Raw genomic sequence first — 23,897 nt, forward strand, 5'->3', positions numbered from 1 at the left:
GGTGTGCAGTGGGTAGCTTTATTGTGGGACCCTTAAAGTCTAGTTACCCAAAAAAAAAAAGAAAAAAGCTTTTTTATTTGAGTTTATTGAGGGACTAACGCGGGGTTAGACCCGTAAACGTGTACAAAGGGACCAATCAGATACTGATGTTAATATTAAAATGAGCCAATTTCATGCGTCATGTTTCCAAATTTAGGGAAGCTTCTCATACATATACTGTAACAAAAGTATTCAAACACACATATAATATGCTTTTTATTATATTATTATTTAGTCTCCACACAGAGAGAGAGAGAGAGAGAGAGAGGGTGGTCGTGTCAAAGAAACAAACCTCTATGCCCCGCAGTCCTCCCCACACCCACCACCACCCTGTTATGAATCTGATCACCTATTGGCGAAAAAAAAATACACCTTTCAGAAATCTTACACGTGGTGTTCTGAGGTGGACCTCCATGCCCCCCCACCTCTTCCCCTATAAAAACCTCCTCACTTCTTTTCACTTCCCTCAACTCACACCTTCTCTATCACCACCACTCTTACCTTCAACTCTTTCTTTCTTTCTTTCTTTATTCACTCGTACAAAATACCATATCAAATCAAATCAAAAGCTAGCAAACAAACAAAGAAGCCATCTCCCTCTCCCACATCCCAACACATAATTGCCCCCCTCCAAACCATTTCCCACCACACCATTCACTACAAAATTTGCCCAAAATAAGAGTAGCCATGGCAGCAGCAGCAGCAGCAACTTCAACCGCCATCTCCTGGACCAGGCCCAACAAAAAGCCCAATATCCGTTGCTCTCTCCAAACAATCCAATTCCCCAACAACCAATTTCAGCCCTCTACTAGTATTATACATCCAAAAGAAAAACCCATTTCTTCTTCTTCTTCTTCAAAGGCTGTGCCGCAACAATGGAACTTGTTACAGAAAGCTGCAGCCATGGCCTTGGACGCGGTGGAAGGTACTTTGGTCTCGCACGAGAGCCAACAGCCGCTTCCCAAAACCGCCGACCCCAGTGTCCAAATCGCCGGCAATTTCGCTCCAGTAACAGAGCTACCCGTCCAGCACTCGCTCCCGATTGTCGGTAGAATCCCCGACAGCATACGAGGCGTGTACGTTCGGAACGGCGCGAACCCACTTCACGAACCCGTCGCCGGCCACCACTTCTTCGACGGAGACGGCATGGTTCACGCTGTCCAATTCAAGGATGGGTCCGCTAGCTACGCCTGCAGGTTCACCGAGACCCACCGACTTGTTCAAGAGCGAGCTCTTGGTCGCCCGGTCTTCCCGAAGGCCATAGGTGAGCTTCACGGCCACTCCGGCATCGCCCGGCTCCTCCTCTTCTACGCTCGAGGCCTATTCGGGCTTGTCGATCCCAGCCACGGCATGGGAGTCGCCAACGCCGGCCTTGTATACTTCAACGGTCGCCTTCTCGCCATGTCCGAGGACGATTTACCATACCATGTTCGAATTACTCCCGCCGGCGACCTTAACACTGTCGGCCGCTACAATTTCAACGGTCACCTTCGCTCAGCAATGATTGCTCACCCAAAACTCGACCCTGTCTCCGGCGAGCTCTTCGCTCTCAGCTACGACGTTGTCCAAAAACCGTACCTCAAATACTTCCATTTCTCCCCAAATGGAGCAAAATCACCCGACGTTGAAATTCCTCTGCCTCAGCCTACCATGATCCATGACTTCGCTATTACAGAGAGGTTTGTGGTAATCCCGGACCAGCAGGTGGTGTTTAAGCTCCCCGAGATGATTCACGGCGGCTCTCCGGTCGTCTACGACAAGAACAAGATTTCCCGGTTCGGAATTTTGGACAAGAATGCCGCCGATGCTTCCGGGATCAAATGGATCGAAGCCCCCGATTGCTTCTGCTTCCACCTCTGGAACGCCTGGGAGGAGCCTGAGACCGACGATGTCGTAGTGATTGGGTCTTGCATGACTCCAGCGGACTCCATTTTCAACGAATGCGACGAGAGCTTGGAGAGTGTTTTGACTGAAATTCGGCTCAACTTGAAGACCGGCAAGTCCACGCGCCGCCCCATCTTATCCGAGTCCGAGCAAGTGAACTTAGAGGCCGGCATGGTTAACCGGAACAAGCTCGGAAGGAAAACCCAGTTCGCATATTTAGCCCTTGCTGAGCCGTGGCCAAAAGTATCGGGTTTCGCCAAAGTAGACCTCTTCACTGGAGAGCTAAAGAAGTACAACTATGGAGAACAGAGGTTTGGCGGTGAGCCTCTGTTCCTTCCAAGAAACCCCAGTTCGGAGAAAGAGGACGACGGCTACATCCTAGCTTTCGTGCACGACGAGAAGGAGTGGAAATCAGAGCTGCAAATCATAAATGCCATGAATTTAAAGCTAGAAGCCACAGTTAAGCTTCCTACCAGGGTTCCGTACGGCTTCCATGGAACCTTCATAAGCTCAAAGGATTTAGAGAGGCAGGCCTAAAGCTAAATTATGGGTTATCATCCGTTGCATGTCTTTGTAGATTATTACAGAGGGAGATTTACCAGAGGGATGCTTGCAGATACGTCCCCGGAATCTCCTCTGTTTACAGTGACAGCCCTCTGTTTTTTCTCGTCTTTTTATGGTTTATGTTCAGTGAGAGGCTCCGGGACCAGCTTGTAGCTTTTGGGTGTATGTAGAAATGGAGCTCAGCTGGTTTCTGCTGATTCTTTCACTTTTGTGCATGATATTAGACGTGTATATTCACAAAAGATAATGTAATATAATATCTGTGTCTATATTTTGTTTCTCTCTCAAATTCTCTTCCTCTCTTTCTCTGCTATTTAGTAGATTTGTTAAAATTGGCATATAATAGTAGTAAAAATTATAGTACAATTGAGATTAGGTGATAACAAAAATTAATTTTTGATTTTCTTTATAATAAGCTTTTGTCGATCTAAATGTTGATTTTCACCGTTTGTTAGTTGTGTAGTAAACATATAGCAATTTACTAAATAAAATAAAATTACTCTTTATAAAATGGCTGAGATGATGGGCATACCTACTTATGAGTAATACTATATAAACTCAATAAAATAAGAGTGAGATGAGAATTCAGAGTTTAAAATTATGCCCAGCTCGTCTTGTTCACTATTCCCTTAATTAAAAGGAAACTAAGTGTTGAGGTGTAATAGGAACGTTATGCTCATCTGAATGGCAGTTTGAATAATATGTGATTTCAAATGTCATAAAAGTTTTAATTTTTTTTTTAAATAAATGTTAATTAACTTTGGTATGAAATGGTTAAAGGTCTGTTCCGATCCAACCCTAAGAAGCGAAAACAAACATGATAATGATGTTTAGGGAAGAATTAGGCAGGGAAATGGACCAATTAGCATCAAAGGGAGATAACCGACAAGCAGGTCTATTTATGTAGATACGCGACACGCGACACTGCGGCTCCAAGTCTTAAAGGGCTTATTAGAACAAATGGAGAAATAAAACGGAAGCACGTCGACACGTTAAATCGCTGTAATCTGGATTGACCAGCCTCCCCCCCTTCGAAGTCATCGTATTACGTCAAATGACACGTTGGTCGTGGCGATTACTCATTGGTTATCCCTGCTAAATGTCAGGTTCACAAAACCGCCCAACCCCAGCAAGCAACATCATCATGGCTCGTCCGACCGGGGAACTCGACAACAAACTTTGAACACTTTTTTAGGTTGAGGCAATAAGTAGGATCCAGTAATGGCGCGCAAAAGGGTAAATTCAAGGCGACAAATGTCCAATCAGAAGCATGAGGATTGAGGATGATATTTTTAAGTCAACTTTTGCAAGTGCTCCAGTACAGTAAAGTAAATGATCTTGAATATGAATCAAATCGCCCCGTAGCGACGTCGGAGTTTTACTCAATTCATATAGATGAGCGTTTTGTAAGGGTCTAAAATTTGTCCAAATGAAATTGGTACACGAAGTGGTGGCCGTGTCTTAGAGGGTTCGGGTGATGATAGGGCTTATGGTGGATGGAAGAAAATGAAGTGCAGAAACTGATGGGCATTTGTTGCAGGGGTTGACTTTGGGCAAGTTGGGTTTATCAATGAGATGAGAGAGTTCCATGTCGAGTTGGTTTGGTGCTGAGAGGGTCCATGAGAGGCAAGTAGACGGATGGTGAGTGAGTGTGGTTTTTCATCATTTCAGAAACACAGTGATAGGCCACTACAAAGTACAAGAGTTGGGAGGATGGGCTTCTCTGTTCATTGAGTTTGGATTATGGTACGTGTCTTTTCTACTTTTTTTTTTTTTTTTTTTTTTTTAATTTAAAAATTTTATTTGTTTATCATTTTTTAGTTTTTTTATTCATAGTGGAAAAGGAGAAAGGGAATTACAAAAAAAATAAAAAAACAAAGATGACAGAGCATTTCGAAGAATAGTCGAGAATGAGTCAAATGAATGATCCAGCCCATCAAGCGAACTGAAATAACCAAAAGATGTTGTAATATATAGCAAGATTCCGTAAATAGAACAAAACCCATCAAGGTTACTATCAGGACCATCGGTTGTCGGTAGAAGAAACCAAATCCGACCATCAGTAGCTGGTAAAGAAAGGAAAAACTCAGTCAAAAAACGAAAAAGAGACCAGTTCAAGGAACTGGCCAGAAAATAGAAACACAAAGAACAGGCCCTGAAAGCTCAATTTTCCTTTTCTTTTATTTATTTATTTTTATTTTAGTGCAGGATGATCAGTCATGGTTTCCTTTTGTTTTTAATTCTTGTATTGAGAAGCAAATGTCCATTATGCTACTTGAGATTGAGATCAACATAAGGCTCTGACTCAGACTCTATCGATCCATGTCATTGTGCCCCACTCTCAACTCCACATGGAATATTGCCTTTATTCTTTTTTCTTCATCAACGTAAAATATTTTTTGTTAGCAAAAAATCTTTTTTCAATAAAATAATATCAGTTAAAAACATTTTCGACGTTTGACTTGTACAAAAAATCAGCAACGGCGGCGACAACCTACGGCGAACTCCAGCACTTTCAATGACCTCTGGTGGCAATGACACAGATAATGAACTATAAAAAAAGTACGTGCAATGATAAGAAGCTCAAACTCAAAAAATAGTTTACAAAAATAAAAAATAAAACTATTTTACACGGTTTAAAAAAACTTTTTATGACGTATTGTAGAATATATCATTGCTCAAAGTCAGAATTTCACCATTTCGTAACCAATAGCATTTTTAGAACATAGTTTTTGACGAGCCATGTGTATATATATATATATATAGAGGATGTGTTTGGCAAGCCACATGGATGGGTTCTTTGTTATAACGAGCCATGTGAAAGAATTCATAATGCGGAAATAATAATAAATAACAATGCGGAAATAATAAGATAGTGACACAGAGATTTACGTGGTTTAATCTATAACCTATATTCACAAGATCAAGCCCAAAGACTGCATTAAGCTCTTATTTCTCTGGGTAATATTTACAATATAACATGCTCCTATTTATAGGATAATCATGTTGAATACACATAGACTTCTACTCTAACTAGATTAGTTAAGTGATAATCTTTTACCTATTCACCCTTAACTCAATGATAGTCTTCAAGTGTGATTCAGTAATATTCTTTAATTGTAAGTCAGTAATAATCTTATACTGTGACTATTATTCTTGAACTACATGATATATATATATATATATGATGGGTCCTTTGTAAGGTTTGAGCATTGAACCAATTAGATGCATCACTACAAAAAATGTTTTTTTTCCTGATAGGCAGTTTTTGACGTTTTAGGTGGTCTGACACGTTAGTAAATTTTACTGACGTGTCGTTATTGATGTGTGTCAGGCGTTAAAATTTTGGGTATCAAAAACGAAAATTTTTTGACGTGTCACTTTTAACACGTCAGTAATTTTTGACGTGTACAAAAGTGGCACGTCAGAAAAATTTCTTGACATATCATTTTTTGACATGTCAAAAAATTTCTAACGTGTCAGAAAATAACACGTCATGAAATTTTTCTGACGTGGTAGGAGAGGCACATCAGAAAATTTTTTGATGTGTCAAATTGCCACATCATAAATTTTTTTGACGTGTCAGATTTAACTCGTCAGAAAATTTCGTGACGTGCCACTCCTGCCACATTAGAAAATAACACGTTTGAAAATTTCTGACGTGTCAAACGTTATGACACGTCAGAAAATTGTGACGTGTCATAACGTGACATGTCAAAAAATTTGGTTAGTTTTAAAATTTGGTTCTTTCCCCTATATATTTTTTGAATTTTTTCGGGGCTGTACCCGAATTTTGGATTATAATTAACATGATATACAATTTATCCATCGATCCATGCAAATAATATACATATCCATCGATCCATGCAAATAACATAATTCATATCCATCAACATCGATCACAGACTATCAACCAAAACCAGCTTCAAGACACAAATAAAGACATATACACCAAGTGCGAATGGCCAACCACAAAAACTATACACCAACCACAAATAAATACATATATACCAATAAAACTATCTCTGTTATCATATATATCTAACTACGTACATCAAGAAAACTATCACAAATACAATTACATCAACAAAATAACTTATGTACACCAAGTGCGAATTACCAACTATTTGTTCAATCCACATCAACGATATCGATAGCATCCTCTTCATGATAGCCACTACCTGCAAATGATAAAACAAACAATCACCAAACAATATTCTAGAATATAATTAAGTCTTAATCATTGAGCAACGTCACTATGTAAACAAAGGACATCATACTCAACAAATTTAGATTTATATCTACACCCCCAACATATTTTCGTGATTAAATCAAATGCACCAAACAATATTCTACAAGGACCATAGTGGTCCATGTCACAATACCAAACACTTCAAATGCGCTCTAACACACATCTACCACCAAACCAACCATGATATATAAACCAAATTCAACAGGATTTACAACATCATTAATGAGAATAACTACAACATATCCAAACTTTAAATTTAGAAGTGCACACACACACACACACACACATATATATATATATAGGGACAGTTCTAAAACCACATTGACCATTAAAAAATGTCATTACCTGGTCCACTGTTGACCGACGATTGCACAATCGTAAAGGGTGGGGAAGCTCTGTTTGGTGCTCCCTTGTATTGAGTCACCTCCGGTGGGGCGTTCGATCGCATCATTTCCTCGAGCTGGGGAAAACAGGCATCAAACATTGTCGTCATTTGAGCCTCCTTTTTAGCCAACTGCACATCTTTCGCAGCCACCTGCTTTGCCACTTGCTGAGCTACCCGCGCAGTTGTCTGCTCCCGCTCTGCGGCCAACAAGGCATCCATCTCTACCTTGTGCTTTGCCCTCTCCGCCTCAAGCGCTTTGTCAAGAAGTTCTTGTGAGATCGCAGAGTGCCCGGTGTTTTGTGATCGTGCCTGTGACGGTGTATAGTACGAGTGTATGTAGCCCAACACAGGCAGAATATTCGGTTTAGCCTACCTAACCCTACCAGCGTACTCAGGCTTACTGCCAAGCGCCTGGGTATACGTGTCGTTCGGCGCCCACCTAACCATCCCCTCAGTCACGCTCGACGATGCTGCAGGGTCAGTGGGTATAAGCTCTTCCATCCTCTCCTGTATGTTACATCAATTATTGGGTCAGTGGGTCATACAACTGTTAATCATAAATAAATTATCACATATATAAGCAAAACAACATATGAAAGGTGAGTAGCATACACATCCCTCCTTGACTATGTCATTCGGATATCGACCATCATTCTTCTTGTGTGTGCAAATGTAAGACTGTGCACGAGTAGGAGGAGTGCCCACATGTATGGTTTGCTGAAAAAATAGAACATACAGATATGTTTATATATGTTTATATATATATATATATATAATATCAAATGTTTACATTTATAAGTATAGGGTAAATTACACACATACCTCCTCATATGTCACCTTGGCGTAGCTCTTCGACCAGGTGCAATGAGGCGTATTGTTAAATGCTCGCAAGCTCTTCATATACGCCGCATAGTTTTACACAATTAACAGTCTTAATATGTTAATACTAACACAATTACAATTAATGACACTATTCAAAATTATAGTATAACTCATAACCTACCTTGTTCTTTTGGCTGCACCATCTATCCAACAAGATCTCCAAGTCCATGGCATTGTACTCGGAGAGCCTTTGTTGCCCCCACTCTTGCCCGTATGGTGACCGGAGTATCGTCCGTCGTAATGGCAATAACTTTTTTTAACTCGTGCCACCAAGTCCTCAGCTTGGTGCCCATATCTCGGAACGCGTCATTCTTTACGGCAGCCAAGTTGCACTCGGGCAAGACGAAAAAGTCTACCTGCACAAGTTCAAAATTGATGAATTAAAAAAACCTAAAATATATGTGTATATATATGTATATACATATAAACACACATATATATGTACAACTTAGAGCGCATATATACATACATTAGGAGTGTTTGACATAATAAAATACACATACCATCAAGGCGTCCCATATATCCTCCTTGGTACACTCCGGTACGTTCGTCCAGTCGTCCGGTATTAGGACATAATTTCTACTCCTTATGACCTTATCGGCTATTCGTCTAAACCTCATGACGCTAAATCTAACGGGCTGCCATGAAGTATTGTACTCAAGTATGATCCTTTTGCCGGCGGGGACCCCTGGCAACCTGTGCAAGTCAAGAATGGTGAACACCTCAATAATGGTGTTTCCATCTGGACCGGTACCTAACAGATTAAAAATTACCGATGTAAGCTATTTCGAATTGAATACTAACTACAAGTAATTAAGACTTATATGCATGACATTTGAGCATATACACTTACTTATCGTCCGGACCTATCGAGGGCCTAACCGGCCGGCGGGAGCAAGGTCGCTGGGCTGCGGGTCATCCATGGCACCTGTCCCACCAGTCATGTCTTTCGGGGGCTGTGTCTCACTGTCCTCGCCACCTGGTTTGTATTTTTTTAGAATGTTTAGAATTTTATGAAGTTGTAGTTGCATTGAAATATAATTGATATCGCACCAATAATATTAGAAACTAATGCTTTGATAATCAAAAAACTTTCACAAGACCAAAGATATAATTTTAAAAACTTTAAGAAACTTTAAGAAACTTTCAAAACTTTAAAACTTTCAAAATAAAGTTTCGTCCGTACCTACGCTATGCTGGCCGTATAGCCGCTCCACATGGCCCTGAGAACTGTGCCCTAACTCGCTGCATGTCGGCCAGCGAGTTGGATGAAATGATCCATCCGTGTCATACGGATACGAATCAGGCCGATACCCCATTTGGGCCATGCCTGCCGAATAGTATGGATTATGGACATGGATCTCCCCTTCCACATCACCTGAAGTACTGGTCGATATCCGTCATGTTGCCCCATAAGTTGAGCAACGTCTTCTTGCTCGCTGTCATCAAGGTGGTATGATGGAGACCCATGCGACATAGATTGCTGCACTGAAGTCGAGCCCCTCCGTGCTCTTGTCTTCCCTTTACTATTCATGATAACCTGCGAAAAATAGCACGCACCCAATTAATTACGTATTCAATGTATGAAAAATTCACTACCATATGTAAATGACTCACATATTAAAAATAAGATATATATAAGATTTTACCCAATGCACAACTTAATAAATTGTGTTGATGTAATGTGTAGTGAACAACTACCAATCTATATATATATATATATATATATATATATATATATTCAACTTTTATTCAATCACATACGCTTGGTTTGGATCTAAGTCGAGTTTGACGTATTCAATATGATCATGCGGATCGTGATCAATATTTTTGGTCAATAGGAGCGGTTCACACTCGTGGTAATTGACACATGCATACTGAGGCCCTTCACACTGACCAACATTGTATACGTTTTTAGGTTTAGTCTTTACAGTGCAAGCCCAATCTGGGTCCCTATCATCTTGTATGTGAAATACCTGGTCAACTTGTAAAGTTAGCACATACGGCTCATCGGTAATCAGCACTCCCGTGTGGACAAGGTTTTTGAAGTTGACAAGTATTATGCCATACTCGTCCACCTTGTACCCCTTGTCCCTCATGTTGTCCGCCCCATCACACCTGAACATAATGTACTTAGTCCTGTCGTAGTACTCAATCTCAAGTACTTCCGTTAACTTCCCCGTAGTACATTTCGCCATCAACAGTTGGCACACACACCCCACTGTTCTGAGTCCTCTTTCCGGCATCATATGCAATAGTGCGAAACAGCTTGCCGTTAACCACATATCTATTGTATCTGACTGCTGACTCCCTCAGCCCTCTATAATGCATTACCAATTTATCACTATGTTCCTTCCTAGATCGATCGTTCAATCGATCGACCTGTGAATATATTACGTACAATGAAAAACGCAAGGTTAGTTTCTTTAGTTGATTTGAACCAGAATGAAATATGCTCCGACAGTTCTTTTGTTAAACATCACATTAGTCTTACGTAGTCACGGTACCACTCGCAGAACAGCTCATAATGTTGCGTTTCCAACTGATCTTCTATTGTTCGCCCCCTATTGCATGACCGCTTAAGCATATCTATGTGCATCCTACAATTCGAAATTAGGTTCATTAGAATTCAAAACTAATGATACAAATTGATTGAACATATATATGCGAGTGAAGGACCTCGACTTACGTCCGCAGTTGAAGGAACTCGTTCGAGTTGAACATAATATACCGGTGAATCTGTGTCAATGTGATTCGGTCGAGTTGGACTCGTGTTCCATGTCCCTTTGAACCATCCGGATTTCTTTGTATCCTATTGTGAAATGTTGGTGCGTTATCTAAATATCTCGAACAGAACATCATCAACTCAATGGCTATGTAGCCCTCCGTAATACAGCCCTCAGAAGCCGCTTTGTTTTGCACATTAGATTTGAACACTCCAATGGTCCTAAATATGAGCATCGATCAGTCAATCAGTTCAGTTAGTAATTGTCTTGTATTGGAGTGAAAAATTAAAATCAGGAATATCCGTAAACAAATTTGACCTCTCTGCTGGATACATCCACCTATACTGTTCCAGTCCACCGAGTTGACATTTACGAATAAGATGCACGACCATATGAACTATGCTAGTAAAAAAGCTGGGGAAAAACCTGTTCCATCTTGCACAACGTGATACAGATGTCACCTTATAGTTGGTCAATATCCTCTTGTGTCAATGTTGTTGAACATAAGCCCCTGAAGAATGCAGACATCTCAACAAGAGGTTTAACCATGTTGCCTAGAAGTGATCCACGCAATGCAATAGGTAGAAGCTGTTACATCAGTACGTGACTGTCATAACTCATTAACCCCGATATTGTACAGTCCTTAAGTCGTACACAACGGGAAATGTTCGAGGCATATCCGTCGGGCACCCTTACATTTCGTAGCTCTTTTAAAAAATGTGTTTTATCATCCTTGGACATCTTGTGGGAAGCTTGTTGCATATAGGTCTTACCATCCTCGCCAGTGTAGGGGTGAAGTGTACGTCTCAAACCCATTTCTTGCAAATCTATGCGGGCTTGGAGGTTGTCCTTCATTTTCCCTGAAATGTTCAGTATTGTACCAAGTATGTTGTCCATCACGAATTTCTCTATGTGCATGACATCAAGGTTATAACGCAATAAATTATCTTTCCAATATGGTAACCTAAAGAAAATACTTTTCTTCTTCCATACTACATTATAAGTATTTGTCTTCCGCTTCTTTCCTTTTTCTTTATCATCCGGCCTTGCCATATCGGTGTTCTCATCCCCAAACACCATCCTTTCGAATTGGCTCAGGATTTCATCTCCACTTGGCATATCAGGGGCACATTCTAGTTCTACATTGCCATCAAATGTTCTTTTGTTCCGCCTCCACGGATGATCTATGGGTAAGTATCGCCTGTGCCACATAAAACACCATTTATGGCCATGTTTTAACCATTTAGACCTTATCGAGTGCATACAACAAAGACATGCCTTCTCACCCTTGATAGACCATTTAGACAAATCTGCGTATGCTGGGAAGTCATTAATTGTCCACATCAACTACGCTCGCAGAACAAAATTATTTTTCTTTGAGATGTCATATGTGCGTACCCCTACATTCTATAGACGTCATATGTGCGTACCCTACATTCCATAGTTCTTGTAACTCTTCAATTAAAGGTTGAAGGTAGACATCTATATCCATTCCAGGTGAACTTGGGCTCGGGATAATCATTGATAGTATGAAAGACGTCTGTTTCATACACATCCAAGGAGGCAAGTTGTACGGTACAAGCATTACGGGCGAAGTGCTGTGGGATGTGCTCATGTTTCCAAATGGATTAAATCCATCCGAGGTTAGTCCAAGCCTTACATTCCTGTTGTTTGCTGAAAACTCCGGATGTAAATTGTCGAATGACTTCCATGCTTTGCCGTCGGCCGAATGCCTCAATACACCGTAGGCCAGATGCCTTAATACGCCGTCCTTAGTGCGGCCTTTTGCATGCCACCTCATATAGGGTGCAGTATGCTATGACATAAACAGCCTCTTTAGTCATGGTATGAGTGGAAACCACCGCAACACCTTCATCGGATGTTTCTTGCTTGACTATATGGGCTGACCATCCTCGTCTAAATTAATTGCATCCTTCCATTTAAATTTTTCACAGACGGTACATGAATTCAACTCCTTATTGCCCTTCCAGAATAACATACAGTCATTACAATACGCCGGAATCTTCTCATTCCCGAGTCCCATGTCCCGTAGAAACTTTTTTGGCTCATATGTATTAACTGCCAGAGTTTCATCACTTGCAGGCAGCAACTGATTGATGAACTCAAGGAAAGACGAGAATATCGCGTTACTAAGTCCACCAACGCACTTCAAGTTGTACAGGTGTTCAGTTGCACTCAATTTGTTATGTTCGGTCCCAGTATGAAGTGATTTCTCCGCTTTTTTAACAAGGTCGTAATACTTTAGTGCGTCACCTTCAGCGGCTTTTTGGTTCACAATTTCTTCACCCTCTTGCACCATGACCCGAGGCTCACAATTGTCTTTCCTAACGTCGTGCATGCCGAATAAATTACGCAACATTGTGTGCATGTCTCCACCCTAATTTGCGCTTGCACCCGCATCTGTGGCCGGGCAATTCGAATTAGAGCTTGTATTAGGACCTTGTACATGCTTTTCATCGTGATAGTACTAGAGTGTGTATTTTGGCATCATTCCTTTACCCCTTGTCAACTGGTCGAATATGTAACCTGGCAGATGGCGCCGGTTATTTCGACAAATCTTACAAGGGCAATACATGAATCCATCAGGGATTCTACAGTTATTAACTACAAACTCTACGAACAATCTACACCCGTCTCTATATTCCCTTGTACACTTAGACTTTGTCATCCAAATCTTGTCTATTTTTCTCTACGTATATAAATTAGGAACAAATATATAAGACTTAAAAAATTTAAACCTGATTTCAAGCACATGCATATATATAAACCTAATTTCAACTACATAAAAAATATAAACCTATATATATACGTAGGTTTATATTTTTTATGTGAAAATGTACCTCTCTATTAATTAACAAATATATCCAGTATTCATGGATATGCATTTGTTATATATGGGAATAATACCAAAGTGTGTATTTTTAACATTTACCTAATCTAATAAATCTTGAAAAACCAAAAAAAAAAAAAAAAAAAAAAAAATCTCAATCCAAATTTAAATGCATTTTTGGTGGAAACCCTAAACAAAACAATTCTAACTAGGTTATTTTATAAGGTTATTCTATAAAATTTACCTAGGTTCGTTATGGGTACGTATGTGTATATATGAGCAGGGAAAAACAAGAGGAAAAAGACAATCACCATCATCAGGTCAAAAAAGAAAAAGAAAGGAGAGAAACATGACAAAATCAGACAAAAATTCCCAGGTCATGCTAGCTAGTTTTTGTTCTTCGCGTTTTGCTTCCTTCCTTCCTTTCTTTCTTTAGTTATATATATATATGTTTTAATGAAGTCTTATTTATAAAACAAAAAACAAAAAAATTGTTTTTTATCTAAATGTTACTATAACATTTTAGAAAGTTAGTCCCACATTGGGAAATGATGGTTTAAGGGGTGATCACACTATAACTAGTGTGGTCATTCCCATAGCCAATCACAACATTCAATGGTAGTTATGATAAAGTGACAAGGTGTGATTCTTGATGAAGAGTCATATTCTAACTCTATAAATAGAGTTTGATAATGAGAAGAACGTATGTCAAAATTCATTATCTCATTATTACGTTGCTTTTGTCATCCATTGGATATCCACCCTAACGGGAGATTCCTACAAACATGATCATATGTTCATATTATTCTATCAGTGGTATCAGAGCGTCAAGGTTATGAAAGAGAAAGAAGAAAAAGGAGATTCTGATGAAGAAAATAAAGAGTATATGAAGGAAATTTTGCAAACCATCAACAGACAAAGTTTAGGTTTGGCATCTTCTGTGGTATTTTATAATCTGCATTTGATAATCTGAAACCCACATGAAGAACTTCTTAAAATTGCTGTTGGTGGATCAAAATTTACTAGAGATTTTACAACTTTGAAGAAATGCTATTTACTGGAACAAAAATACTGGAAGGAATTGTTTGCAACTCCGTTTGATGCATCTCTTTCGGTGGATCTTCAAAGCCAAAATTTTCCTCCTCCGGGTTTTGACGTTGTTGGTGAATCATCCCCAACCAAAGGTGCGGTTTCTGGTTCTTCTTGGGAAGGGAATAATTCTTGGGAAGAAAATAATTCTAGGGTTGATGAAATAAATAATTATGATTTTTTAGAAAATAATTCTAAAATTTTTTCTACAAAAAATCACTGTTTTGGGAGTTTTTCTGGAGAGGAAAACATTGTTGATCAAAACTACACCGTTTTGATCAACAGGGAAGGGGAAACAAACACCCCTGTGTCAGAAAACCGAAACGACGTTGTTCCATTTAATTGGAACGACACCGTTCAAGCGTTTGATCCAGGGGCGCATGATACTACCCCTCGAAAAGACGCCGTTTCGGTGTCTCCAAGGGGGCGCGCCCCATCCTCTCCAAACAACGTCGTTCCACTTCAAAGGAACGACGCCGTTTCATTTTCATCAGAGAACATTTACAGTCCCATAAGGTACGACATCGTTTCACACCGAAACGACACCAAAATCCTAACTCTTGAACAGGTGTGTAAAAAATGACACGACGTCGTTTTGCACAATTCCAAAAATGACACCGTTTCGGATTTTCACAACCCGACCCAAGAAGTGACCCGAACTGGGCCCAAGTATAAACATACAGCCCAGAAATCCGTACTGAGAGCCCAAGCCCAAGTAAAAAGGGCCAAGCCCAATCGGGTCAAGCCCATTTCCTCCCCAGCAAAATCGGATTAGAACCGACCGAATACTCGTATTGTGACCCGGATCGTCGCCCAAACCGAAATCCCAGAGAGCCTATCCGACCCGCGTGTTCTCACTGACACCCGCCAGCAGATGAACTCGCCACGCGCTAGACCTGTGAAGCGCGTGGCAGGCGCGTGGCTAGCCCAAAGACTCGGCCCACCCAATTCCGGTTGGATCCGACCCGGTTTTGCTCAACAGTACCGCCAATACCACCATTTTTGACCTCAAGGGTTTTCAAACTATAATTCTCAAAAATATAATTGGGGAAGGGGTGAGTCTTCTCATCAAGGTCAGAGCCAATCAAATCGGAGGTTTTTTCACTCGTGTTGGCTGTCACCAACGGAGCATATGGAAGTGGAGTTCATTGTACCAAATTTGGTTCAATCAGAGATTTCAAGTGATAGACGCTTGAGGGGTCAACGTTCTTTGAGAATTGTAAGGACAGTTGAGCAAAATCCAAGGGATTTGTGGCCAATGGGCAACAATCGATACACAATTCCACCAAGAGGTGACCAGTTTATATTGGTAGTTCCAAACCGTCCATATTATAGAGCTTGTATGAATGATTACTAGGCAAGGCTGACCTATCCTAGAGACGACTGATCTCAAAAATAAAAATAAATAAACTTATCAATTTTTATTATTTGTTGGTTTGTAATAACTTAGAAATACATTTTTAAGTTTTATGTTGGTGTGTATCTAATTAATATCTAACATATTACAGTAAATAGATATTTGTATTCGTATTAAATTTATCGTATCCACATTATAAAATGGCTATTAAAAGTGGTATAGATTCCTCAAAGGTTGAAAGCCTTAATGGAATAAATTTTAGAATGTGGAAATGACATATCTCTTATGTACTGACGCATGAGAGAACTATACACACTCTCACATCAAAAAGACCTGAAGTAGAGGATGAGAAAAATGATGAAGCTATCAAGAAAAAGGAAAAATGGTTAGAAGATGACCTAATGGCAAAGGCCACTCTCCTCCATTGCATGAAAGATAATATCATCCCACTCTTTGAAGGATATGAGACTGCTAAGGAAATAATGGAAGCATTAGAGGAAAAGTATGGCCCTAGGTCTGATACTCACATACAACTATTATTAGATAAATATAATAGTGCACGTATGAGTGAGGATGACTATGTGGGCGACTTTGTAAACCAAATGGAACTCATTGCAAAGAAACTTGCATTTGTCGATCATCCAATATCTGACAAAATGCAAGTTACCACAATACTTAATGGTCTTCCTCTATCTTAGGAACATGTGATAACATCTTTGACCCATAGCGGAAAAGATATAACCATAATTTCCTTACCAGTTTTGCTCGTATTAGAAGAAGAAAGGATGAAACGAAGAAGGAGACAAGGGCAATCCAGCAATCTCATGATGGCTCAAATCAACACTCAGACTTCACGTGCTCCAGCATTCAAAGGTAAGCCAAGAAAGTTGAAAAAGAAATGGAAAGGTAAGCCCAATGGTAAAAATAAAAATAAAATCAAAGGAGCATGTTTCAAATGTGGTAAAATGGGGCATTTCAAGGCAAATTGTCCAAAGAACAACGGTGACAAGAAACAGAAAGAAATAGCTATGACCATTACTGAAGTGATGATGGCAGAATTGACTTCAAATTCTTGGTGGATCGACTCGGCAGCAACAAGACACATTAGAAGAGACCGAGAATTCTTCTTAGATTTCAAAGAGAAAAAGGTCGGAGAACATAGAGTGTGCATGGGCAACAATACTTACAGTGATGTGCTAGGCGAAGGAAAATGTAAGATTTCTGTTAAAGGGTCTTCCGTTGTTTTACATAATGTTCTATATGTGCCAAGTATCTGAAGAAATCTGATATATGTTCCTGTATTAGATGGCAAAGGATATGGGATTAAGTTTAAATCTGGGAAGGTCTATATTTGTAAAGGGAAAGTATCTGTCAAGGGTGTAAAAATAGACAATATGTATCTACTCAAAATTGATAATAAAGATCCTATTTCTCAGTATTCATGTGTCTGAAGATAGTTCTTTCTTGTGGCATTTAAGATTAGGCCACATCAACAAAAATAAAATGAAAAGAATGAGTAAGAGTGGATTACTACCTAGAATTAATTCTGAAGATTTTAATATATGTGAATCATGTATTAAGTGAAAAATGATTAGTAAATCTTTTTCAAAACACTGGAAATCATCAGAGTTATTGGAAGCAATTCATTCTGACATATGTGGTCCTTTAATAACCAAAACACATAGAGGAATTGAATACTTTATTACCTTTACAGATGATTATTGAAGATATGGACATATCTACCTAATCAAACATAAATCTAAAATAATAGAAAAATTTAAAGAAAAGAAATTAGAGGTAGAAAAACAGTTGGGAAGGTCCATTAAAAACTTGAATAATGATAGGGGGTGAATACAAAGCCATGGATTCCTTCTGCAAAGAAAGTGGAATAAGACATTTATATGCAATGCGTTATAAGCCTCAACAAAATGGGATTGCAGAAAGAAGGAATAGAACTTTAATGGATATGACAAGATCCATGATGGCATATGCTGAGTTATCCACTCATTTTTGGGGTGAGGCTTTATCCACTGCAGCATATATTCTTAATAGAATAAAAACCAAATCAAAACATCTTACACCTTATGAATATTGGACATGCATAAAACCATATTTTTGCAAGCTCAAAGTGTGGGGATGTAAGGCACATGTACTTATTCCAAAACCCTTAAGGGATAAGTTAGAAAGTAAAACATGGGAATGCAGATTTATAGGATATATAGAAAACGGTAGTGGATATAGATTTTACCATCCAAATAAGGGATTAATAGAAAGCAGGGATGCTGCATTTCTAGAAAACACCAAACAGATTACTCCCATGGATGAAATAAGACTCCTACAAGAAGAAAATTCTGAATGTCAAACACCACAAGTTACTTTGAAAGAAAAAGAACATAACATAGACATTCAGAGTAGTGGGAGCAAGAGAAAGTCCAAAAATCTACCTAATTTGGATATAGGTAATCAAAACAATGGGAGTAAAAGACAAAGACGACCATCAGCCACACTCAAGGATCATTATGTACTAAGTACAGATGATATAAATTTGCAAGAAGATCCAGCAAATTTTAAAGAAGCTGTAAGTAGTCATGATGCTGAAAAATGGATTAAAGCAATGGAAGAAGAGCTAGAATCGATTCAGAAAAATGATACGTGGGAACTGTTAAGTGCCAAAATATTCATATTTTTAGCCCTTAACTTACATGTCTTAATCCTTTAGTTTTAGTTAATTCATGCTATTTTACTTCATTTTTGTATTTTCTTTGTTTTGTTGGTTTTTGGAAGAAAAGAAAGCGTTTTCGGAAAAGTTCCAAAGCTTAAAGGGCAAATTGGGAAGACCTATAAGATATGGTTAAGCTTAGCCAATCATGGTTAAGTTTAATCAAATAAAGGAAATGATTAATTCGGAATTTCTCAAATTGGAGTCAAATCGGATTGGATGCAAAATTGGATTCTGAACATATCTCGGTATTTTGATCATAACTTTCAGTTCAAATATCCGATTGAAGTGATTCAAGCGGCATTGGAAAGCTAACTTAAAATAATACAAATCATTGTGAAATATAATTTTTCCAATTAGGAGCGCCGCAAGGCCAAAATTGACCCGTAATTTAAGATCGTAATTCTGGGCGAATCCTATTCCGATTTGGACTTGGGTTTTCTTTATCCTAATTGGACTTGGACTTAAATCTCCGAAATTCCTGAGATTACTAGGGCTTCTAGGACTCTCCTAAGCCCTATAAATAGACCTCTAAGCCTCACAATTCAATAGACAATTTTAGGAGACATCCTTGGAGGAGGCACAACTCGGGGAGAGGAATTTGGAGGCTACTTCTAGGAGCGGTTTTAGGTTCTTTCTTTCCCTTCTCTTTTCTTTTTATTTTAATTATGTGTAACTAACTCTTAAGTAGGGCTAGATTGAAGCCCTAGTTATGTTTAGTTAATATTTCAATATTGACGCCTTTGTAATGATTTTGTTGTGCTATTTAACTTGATTAATACCTGTTTGCATGAATTCCTCATATGTGTGTGCCTGATCAATATATGCATGTGGTATGAACTAGTTAGTTAAATCAATTTGGATGGCTGAGTCCTGGGTTTAATAAAAGTAACAAAAGAATCCACACTGCGGTTCTTGGGTTAATCAACATAGGGAACCGGGAGTATACGCCCATGCCCTAGGCCTCATATGTTTGTCGATTTCTATAGAGTATATGCTTTCCTAAGGAACAACTTAGTATACACCATACTAAATCCCTTAGAAAAGAAAAGAGTTAGAGTATACGCCATGCCTAACTCGTTGCTTAGGAAAATCTATAGCTTAAGGAGTATATGCCATGCCCTTAGGTTGACAAACATTAGATATGCATAACATGATCAAAATATTGGCATATTGACATATTAGCTGAATATAATTAGTGGTGGATATCAAAGCCCTACCTTTACCTTTTTCATTTATCTTATTATTTCTTTTTCACAATATCAATTCAGTGACAAGTTGATTTTTTTAATTAATTCTAAACAAAATCACAATCCTCGTGGGATCGACCTCGTACTTGCTGCATTATACTATTGTTTTAATCTTGTGCACTTGTGAGTTAAAACGTACTAAATATTATTTATTAATTTAGGTAGTATTTAGCACAACAAGAACTCATGCAATTGCCAAGTCAAAGAAAAGCAATTGGATGTAAGTGGGTTCTAAGGAAGAAATTTAAAGCTGATGGAAATCTTGACAGGTACAAAGCTAGATTGGTGGCTAAAAGGTTTACTCAGCAACCCGGTGTAGACTTCGTTGATACATACTCACTGATAAGTGCCAAATATTCCAAATTTGGACCCCTTTATTTACATTAGTTAATCCTTTAGTTGTGTCGTTATTTAATGTTTTGTGTTAGTGTTGTGTTTTTAGTGTTTTGTAAGTCGTTGAAGAAAAAACTACAGCTTTAAAGGAAAAAATACAAAGTTTGAAAGAAAGCATACTTTGAGAAGACCTAGATGATGTGATTAAGTTTAACCAAATCCAAGAAAAACGTTAAATCAGATTAAATTGGATAAAAGATCAGATTGGATAAAATTTCGGATTTGATTCGAATTCAGATTCTGCACATATCTCAGTATTTTGACCAAAACTTTCCGCTCAAATATCGGATTGAAGTTATTCAAGAGGCATTGGAAAGCTGACTTAGAATAATACAATTCCTTATGAAATAGGATTTTCCTAATTCGGACGGTTACTATGCCAAAATCACCTGGACACAAATCTGGACAAATTCTATTATGATTTCAGACTTCTATTTTGACGAGGAGACAGACCTCCGAATTATCTAGGTTTAATAGGGCTTCTAGGACTTCCCTAAGCCTATAAATAGACTTCTTTGCATTCAAGAAAATATATAGAATTCTAGAGAGCAAAATTCTACAGTTTTTCTTTTTTTAGTTGAGGTTTTCTTTAGATTTAGGTTTTATTTTTATGTGGAGCTAAATTCCCAACTAAGGTTGGGGATGAAGCCTCACCGATGAAGAACATCAATACTTTCATGTAAGTCTTTATTTATCTGATTTTATTGGGTTTAATATTTCAATTGTTTTACTTCTTTTCAATGTGTGGAGTGATTCTTGGATATCTTATGTGATTCAAGGATACACTTGATGATTTTAGATAATTTCACATAATGGATTGCTTGATTTTTTTTACCTAAATAGTTGGATATCCCTTGTGATTTGTTCTACGGATACATTTGGTGTTTCAATTGAGATTGTATATCTTTTGTGATTTATGGATACATCTGATGATTTAATTGATATTAGATTCCTCTTGTGATTTGTGCAATAAATGGATACATGGGATGGTTTTGATTAATTGTTTGAAGCATAGTAAAACATATCTAAGATTTTAATTGTGAGAACTTCAGATTAATATTGATAAACATGGAAGTATGTTGTTATGATTCAGTGAGTGTGAATTCTCAAACCTTAGTATTTTATCTCTTAGTTTATTTTAATTAGTTTGTGTTTGTCTTTTAATTTCAAAAATCAAAATTCAAAACCTTTTGGAACTAGGTTAGGATTTAAGTAGTTTAGATTTAAATTGCTCTTTAAAAAATACAATTCCTTGTGGGTTCGACTTTGTACTTGTAAAACATTATATTGCAAACGATCCATGCACTTGCGAGTATATTAAAATTTGCACAATAAGTTTTTGGCACCGTTACTGGGGAATTGTTTATTTTTTGAAACCAATTTATTTCTAGATTAGTTTTATTTTTCTACTAGTTATAATTAGGATTTTATTTTTCTGCATTTTGTTTTGTTTTATTCGTGTTACTAATAATAATAATAAGAAAAAAAAGATTTTTCTTTTTGTTGTTTTTTGTTTTTTTGTTTTGGCTTGTTTTACAGTTCTACCGCAGCACCTTCCGCACACCCGAACTAGTGCGATCGATCGCAGCCCTGCTACGATCGAGTAGGGCTGCGATCGTAGCAGAATTTTCATTTTAATGATTTTAATGCATCTCTTAGTTAGAGGACACCAGCTCCTACCAACTACCCTCAAAATTTTTACACACATGAGCTATGTTCATACTGCTCCAATCCATATCATAGTTCTAGTAATTGTCCACACTGGGGACAAGTTTCTGATTTTTCATTTGAGCAAATGAACACTAATATCTCCACCCCGGGGTTTGAATCAAATTCCAATTTTTACACCCCGGGTTGGAATAATCAATCTGATTTCTCATGGTCAGCTCAGGCAACAGGAAATTATGTTCACCAATTTGATGAATTGCACCATTCAGAATATCCGAAATTCAATCACGAAGCTCAACCACCTGCGAATAAATCCATTACTCAAATGCCACAGCCTGCACCACAGTCATCACTGGTAGACATGATGAAAGCATTCATGCAATCAATGGATAAGAACATACAAGAGATAAAGCATGATATGAAGAATACTAACATGAGCAATAATCAAGCTATACAAGAGCTCAAGAATTCGAACTCCCAAGCCATACAAGACATACAAGAACTTAAGCAGGCCATGACCAAGATAGAAGGATAGATCGGTCATCTAGTTGCTGACTTCAACATAATAGAGGAAGAAGAACTTTAAAGTCAGCTGATGGCTGAAAGGCACTACATGATTGATGAGGATGATTCCGAAAATTCTCATCATGAGCATGCCCAAGTCATGATCACACTAGAGAGTGAGGAAATTGTGGATAACAAAGAGGAGGAAGAGAAAGAGGAGCAAGTTGAGCACCATGAGAATAGTGAGCCCCCAATGGATCCTAATCTGCCCAGTGACATGGAAGTGAGTACTGAAGCTCATGCCTGCATCACTGTCCCTCTTGAGACACATCAAGAGCCCAAAGTTTCATCGCCTGAATGTTTCAAAGAGCCATCTTATGTCAACATACTCAAGGACTTGTGCACACAAGCACACAAATCTAGGAACCACTTTCCTAAGAAGATCCTTCGAAGCAAGCAATTCTACATAAAATGGCGAAATATCATTCCAGAGGGGTATGAAGTTTTGAAGAAGAAGGGGTGGAAGGGATTGGTTGGACATCCGCTTGATATGGGAAAGCACTGTAAAGTTTTCTCCTCTAGTTTATTTTCTGCACTTCATTCCACAAATTCTTTCTTTCCTTTTTCATTACATGTTGTTTTTATTTTTGTTTTTGTTTCTAACAGCAATTAATCTTTTGATGTTTTATTTTTGTGAAAAAAATATTGTTGTTAGTTTTTGTTGACACGTGTTTTGGTGTTTAAGTTTGGGGGACGCCCTAGCCTTGTTCACACTCAGATTTCCTTACTTCCAGTAATGTATTTCTATACTACACATTGAGGGCAATGTGTAATTCAAGTTTGGGGGTATGGAAAAACACGTTGTCTGTTTATTTTTGTTCTTATTTGTTTATTTTTATTTGTCTTTTTGTGTTAAAAAAATTTGAAAAAAAAAAAAATTGTGCTATGTTGTTGTCAAGTTTGAATTAAACTATGACTGTGGTTTGCATTTCATTGGATTGCTTAAAGGGTTGAACACATCATTATGTCATTAGGAGTCTGAGTCCTTTGACTTATTTTTGGGTAAAAGAGATTTCACTTGTTTTGAGATAAATTTTTATGAGCACATTAGCATGTTTTCTGTGAGGTATGATGTTTGAGCTTAAGCTTGTTCTCTTTGAGATTTGTGGGCTGACCTATTGATGAATAACCATTGGCTTGCAATATATTTTTTTAAAAAAAAACAAAAGAAGGAAAAAGAAAAGAAATATCATGTTGAGTTTTCCACTGAGTAACCGGATCTCTTGCCTCATTAAGCATTGAGGGTTCGCTTTAAAAGGTGTGAAGTTCAATGT

General features: G+C 38.3%; 1 protein-coding gene across 1 annotated transcript; it reads left to right on the forward strand.

The window, feature by feature from the left end:
• Positions 1 to 314: 314 nt before the first annotated feature.
• LOC132176674 (9-cis-epoxycarotenoid dioxygenase NCED1, chloroplastic) lies at positions 315 to 2,767 on the forward strand. The gene has a single exon (XM_059588944.1). It carries the CDS (start codon positions 727 to 729, stop codon positions 2,458 to 2,460), a length of 1,734 nt encoding a protein of 577 aa, XP_059444927.1. The 5' UTR covers positions 315 to 726; the 3' UTR covers positions 2,461 to 2,767.
• Positions 2,768 to 23,897: the final 21,130 nt, after the last annotated feature.

Source organism: Corylus avellana, chromosome ca3 (assembly GCF_901000735.1).
Source record: "Corylus avellana chromosome ca3, CavTom2PMs-1.0".
Lineage (NCBI taxonomy): Eukaryota > Viridiplantae > Streptophyta > Magnoliopsida > Fagales > Betulaceae > Corylus > Corylus avellana.

Excerpts from the sequence above, each read along its gene's own strand:
- LOC132176674 (XM_059588944.1), top strand. The coding sequence starts at position 727 with ATGGCAGCAGCAGCAGCAGCAACTTCAACCGCCATCTCCTGGACCAGG.